We start from the raw sequence: 6,000 nt of genomic DNA, 5'->3' as shown, positions 1-6,000 counted from the left end.
TATTTTGCCATGTCGATTTATGGACCTCCTTCCCTTCAGTTTCTACCTTTTCCACACTTTCCCAAATATTCACCCATTTGTGCTTGTAAATCTTTTTTTAATTTTTTATATATGTTGAAAATATTGCTGGAGATCATTACCTTCTGTTGGAGTGGCAAAATGAGTTTTGAAATTGTTGGATAGACAGTGGCTAAAACTAAACTAAATATCCAGATGTTAATCCCAGAAGCTAAAATGTATTCTAGTCTGATTTATGAATCTGGAATATTATGAAAATATGCCAGTAGTACTTTTGCATACAACTGAGAGGAAGTTAATACTGAATTTTGTGTGAGGAATTTGACTAGATACTAATTGGCAACTTAATTCAATGTATTTTCTAATTCTTGCGACACGCTGAAGCAGGAAGAGAGGCAGACCGTCACAATAAAGCGTCTGCTCTACAGGTTGTCGCTCCACACTCACGTTGAAAATACATACAGCAAAAACATTCAAGACTAACGCCTGGATTTTTGCAACTGATCTGCAAATATAAAACAGAACTTACTTTTACATTTGACTGAATTACTTCTACAGCACCAAATGGTTTCTGAAACCTTTTAGATTTGTTTTTATTAGTATATTTGTATCTCGCCTCTTTCCCTTGTATTTACCCCTCTCTCTACCTCTGTCTTTCCATTTCTCTTGTATATAACCCCCACTGTTTTCAGACTTGTGAGTCTGTATGAACTCCTTTTATACCTCAACTTTAGAATTGTTCTAGAAAGAGTAAAACAAAAAGGAAGAATATGACAAATTGTAGTGTTCTTATTAGAAAAATAATAAAATGATTTAGTGTGATTTTTCTTTTTTTTCTTTTCTTCTCAGTATTTGATTTCAGATTTTAGCAGTGTTTCATTTTATAATTTGTCACAAATGCTCTTGTGATAGTCAAACGTAATAAAAGGAGAGATTGCACCATCTGATGATTAATGTGAGTCTGTCAGACGTAGGAACTGATCGAGATGGAAGCATTTGTCTAACAAATCATTTTCAAGTGATGCGTCTTTATATATTTTTTTATCATTCAATTCACAAATGCAAAGAATCAATTAATTGTATACAACGTGTGCTGGTTAGAGGACAGTAAAGGTTAAGATTGTTTATTTTGAAGGCCATCATACCCCCGGCATTGTCCAGCTGTCTTCTTTATGGTTTGTTTCCATACAGACGGCCGGATCGTCTAACTTCTGGACACAGCCAAGAGTTTCCTGTAGACAAAAAACCTACTCAGCGTTACAGGACAAAAGGAAAAATATGTTATCCATTTCTAGGATATTCAGTTTGACTCAGTTTGACCCTTCAGACACTTTTACGAGAAAAGTAGTCACGAAACTGAGGAATTTACTTGTTCTAACTTGCGTCCGGTACAAGAAACCTGATATGTTTGATTTAAATCAGCTTGTTCGTTGGTGCGGGAGGTGAACGCCTGCATGACTCATTGAGAGGGCGAAACGAAAGAGAGAATTTGGGCCTGTTGTGTTAAACGGACAAACATGGAGTTGAGCCGGTTTTTAAGCGCTTTGGGGGTTTACAGTCGCAGGCTGGAGAGCAGCTTTACCTCGGGCCGTGGGGCGTTGAGCTCGACCGGCGACGGCTTCCTCTGCTGGTCGGCACCTCGCCGACACAAGCAGCACAAGATCCACCTGAACGTCCTCCGCATCTCGTCGTCTCTCAGGGAGTAGATGATGGGGTTGACCAGAGAGTTGCATTCCGCTATCGCCAAGCAGAACTTCTCAAAGGCGTTGGCGTGGCCGGCTTTACCCAGCAGCCCGTCCAGCAGGAGCGTCACGAGGCCGGGCATCCAGCAGATTACGAAGGCGCCTGCAGATGTGTGGGCGGGTAATGAGGGGAGGAAAGAGTCAACAACAATAAACTCAAATCTTCCACAGACACAGAAATGTAATATGACACCAATTGTCTCAAAGTGCAGCTGTTAGGTCATACTGGGACTTTGATTGCTTAATTTTAAGGTTAACTGCCAGTTAAAAAGATATTTGCCTCCAGGAAATGAGCCCAGAGGAGGATTATGACGAGAAATGCGATTTTGATGAATCTCAACAATCAAAAAGAATGTGGTTATCAGATAAGGTTTGACAAACAAACCAGGCTAGAGCTGCAAAACTGGTTTAAGGAGAAATGGGAGGTTGTCTATCATGCAGCCGAATACGCAACATCTCTTGAGCACATTTAGTATTGATACCTTCAAAATACATAATTCCCACAGTAGGCAGGAAGGTGAATGAAGGTTAAAGCCATTAAACATTCATACTTTCTGAGAAATTGTAGAACATTAGGAGAGAAACTGAAACGATAAATAAAAGCTCCCTAATCTTTTGTAGAAACAGTCCAGATGTGTATTTTCAGAGCGAGACGGTTAATTTTAACCATACAAACTTGACCTTTGACCCACAACTAACATCCAGCAGTGGCTGCTCGCACACAAACCAGCTTCTCACCCAGAACCATGGAGATGGTCTTCATCAGGTTGACGACAGTCTGCCTGTGCCGCATCTCCGTGCTGTGAAGAGACGTGTGGCCCGTCTGGTACCTCACATACACGAAGATGCGAGTGTACATGGCCACCATGACGAAGAAAGTGAGCAGGTTGAGAACGGCCCAGAAGACGAGGAAGCGGCGGCTGTAGAGCGGAGCGACGGTGGAGCAGTCGTTCAGATCACACTCGCAGTTCCAAAACGTGGAGGGCACCAGGCCCATGATGATGCTCACGGCCCAGATGCAGACGATCAGCAGCACCACGCGCCGTTTGGTCATCTTGCTGTGCAGCTGCATGGTGATGATGGTCTGGTGGCGCTCCACGGCGACAGCCAGCAGGTTGCCCACGGAGGCCGTCAGGCTGATGTCGATCAAAGCCCCACGGATGTACCACTGCTCCTTGGAGAGCGTGCTGGTCCACGGGCCCGTGTGCAACATCAGGTTCGCGTAGGCGATGCCCGCGAACAGGTCTGCTGCAGCCATGTTGCCCAGGAGGTAGTAGATGGGGAAGTGGAAGCGGTGGTTCATAAAGATGGCCGCCATCACCAGCAGGTTGGCCAAGACCACGATGAGACATACCGTCAAGCCCAGCCCGATCACCACAAAGTCCTGCGTCGTCCACGCTACGCTGATCTTCTTGCCCACCCAGTTGTAGAAGAAGGTGACGTTGTGGCTGTAGTCGCAGGTACTCCACGCACTGCTCTCCGTGGCCATACCTGCACACACAACGCTGACATGTGAGGGTTTGTAGCCTAAGAGGTGCAACAACAGGTAATGTATAAGACTGTATTTATGCAGTAAAGGCTTTCCATTCAGTACACTTTCAATATTCACCATGTGCAATTTAATCATAACAGTTTAATCCTCTTATTTCACAAATTATACATTGAGTGTTATAGTAAATATATTTTTCGATATTGGAAAGACATTATTATACTTAACTGTGGACGTTGAGTCACTCGCTGTCGACAGATAACTTGATATATTATATATGGTTTTCAGTATGATCAGGACACAGATAATCACCAATAGCAGCATACACACTTTATTTCAAAAGACATATGTGCTACTGTAAAGATGAACAAAAAGAATTGGAGGTGAATTAACTCTTTATCAATTGTTTAATCTATAAAAAATAATGTAAATGTAAAGAAATGCACAATTTCACAGGGATCCAATTGTGATCTTCAAATTGCTTTTGCTCCAACTGTGCAACATTTAAACGTGGCCGATTCAGTTTCCAATAAAAGAAATGAAACTAGCAAACCCTCAGACTTTGAACAGCTGAAACCATTTGGTGGAGTAATATGTGATGAGCAGTCGATGCTCCATCAATTTAACACAGGTTTACTCTTCATTCTGGGGCAACAACATCTAAACAATAAAGAGACATATTTACAAAACTTTGTGTTCAAACTGGATATATCTCATCTTTAAACGGTGAGTGTTTGTTTAGACTTTCCACAGAACAAAACAATGAGGTGAAACCTACCGCCGTGTTCAGAGTCGCCTCCATCCAGACAGCCCCGACATGGAAGCAGAGTTTGATGAAACACGAAGTCTTTGAGCTTCTGTCTCGGGTGACTTCCGATCGAAGTCGACGCCTCTCTGAATTATTCTCACTCAGATCAGCTGCACCCGACAGACAGGTAGCCGTGCTGCCCTCAAGTGCAGCCTGAAATATCGGAAAAAACAATATTCGCAGTGGGTTTCTCTCTTAGTGATTTGTTTTAAGGAAGAGCGTACAAAAGGCAACAGAACATAACACACACTGAGAGATCAGTGCAAATAAACGCGAATAGTTGTTTTTTTGAGGAATCAGTAAGTAGAATTATAGTCAACACAGTGCAAATATTATATCATCTGAAAGTACGGAACATTATGCAGCGTTGGACAGGTGTCTTTTGGTACTTTTATTTTAAAGGTATTTGCCGGAAAAGTTGATATCGTTTTATTGTCTGTTTTTGGGCTGGTGGAATATGTGTATTTACTGCCCTTTTTAATTACTGTGGTCACAGTGAGGAGCTTCAACATGACATTAGTTTCCAACACATAAATCATCAGTCATAAATAGTAGTGTCTAAAATGTTAAATATCAATTGAAAGCCATAGTATAGCACGTCAAGAAAATACACTGACAATTACGATAGTATAAAATACCATAGTATAGTATGCCACAAAAAATGGCAGAGAATATTATTCCATAAAAAATGTCATACAAAAGTTGTAGTATACGAAAAGTAATTACAAAAGTCATAGTACGGTATGACATAACAAATAGTAGTGTATGCCTTGATGCTAGTTGTATATGTTTACAACTTACACTGTTCTCATGCACACGTCTAGACTCACGAGCATCTGCTGCCCTCTTGTGGTGACCGTGAATAACTACATTACATCGCGTTACATTAAATAGGTTGGTATCTAGTATGCTGTCACCAAACAATATATATGAGCAATGTAATGCATTCCTATAACCAATTATTACTTCTGTAAATGTCTTGTTTACCTCCAGGTGGGTCCATGTACGTTCTGATAGTTTGTTTTATAGTTTAGTCGAAAAAACGAAAATAAAGAAATGTGTTTTTCGACGGAAAAGCACAACCGGACTTTGGTTGTTTTCGTCTGAATCCAAAAACGAAAATACGAGTGAACCGAACTCAAATAACAAGCCAATTTAATTTTTTGCAAATCCTTCTTTTGTTTTTTTCTTTTCAAGACAGACGCAAATCGAGGCAGGTGACCCGGATGTACGAGTCTGTCAAAATAAAAGCCAAGGCAATATAAGGATTGTAGTCAAATAATATAGTTTAATTAAAGTCATTTTTGTGTGCATAGTTGTTGTTGTTAGCACTCATATATTTTTCCACGGTATTGGACTGTTTCTCGAGTGAACGCAGAGTACAGGTGTTTACCCTTTCTACCAGTAGATGGTAGTATAAGTGTATTTAAACCATACATTTAGTTACATTTACCTGTGTCTCTGATCTAGGTTATTGATACAGACGTATTTAATGCTGTTTATTTTCTCTGATATTTAATGTTCATGGTTAATTTGCAACCTAGTTATATACTTCCTGTATACTTGTTATATTTGTGTCATTTTAGAACCAAACATTCCTACATGGAAGAGTGAGCATGTGTTAATCACGAGGCAATAAATAATGACAGTTGGTTTATTCTTATCTGTGAGTCCCATTTTTGCCTTCATTACTATATTATCAGTGCACCATCATCACTGCACTATCATACTCATTCAACATCTACCTGTTCTGTTCCAACTCTGTTGTCAGTGTCTTCGCCCCTCTGACAAAATCACATCGTCATAATGTAGAAACTTTATCTAAAGCAGTGGTTCTTAACCTTATTCGAGGTACTGAACCCTGCAAGCTTCATCAGTGCATTCACCGAACCCTTTGTACAGTAATGCTGCAGCTTGTACTTGTACAGTAACACTGCAGCTGG

At 40.6% G+C, this 6,000-nt stretch overlaps 1 protein-coding gene across 1 annotated transcript; it reads right to left on the bottom strand.

Annotated features, from left to right (window-relative positions):
• Nucleotides 1-1,110: 1,110 nt before the first annotated feature.
• lpar2a (lysophosphatidic acid receptor 2a) lies at nucleotides 1,111-3,249 on the bottom strand (the record flags this gene model as incomplete). The annotated part of the gene is made up of 3 exons (XM_079233656.1): nucleotides 1,111-1,250; nucleotides 1,601-1,863; nucleotides 2,499-3,249. 3 exons carry the CDS (start codon nucleotides 3,247-3,249, stop codon nucleotides 1,158-1,160), a joined length of 1,107 nt encoding a protein of 368 aa, XP_079089782.1. The 3' UTR covers nucleotides 1,111-1,157.
• Between the last annotated feature and the right edge of the window lie 2,751 nt (nucleotides 3,250-6,000).

This window comes from Taurulus bubalis (genome assembly GCF_910589615.1).
Source record: "Taurulus bubalis genome assembly, chromosome: 17".
Taxonomy (NCBI): domain Eukaryota; kingdom Metazoa; phylum Chordata; class Actinopteri; order Perciformes; family Cottidae; genus Taurulus; species Taurulus bubalis.
The sequence above is the reverse complement of the archived record's forward strand: the minus strand, read 5'-3'. Positions and strand labels throughout refer to the sequence as shown.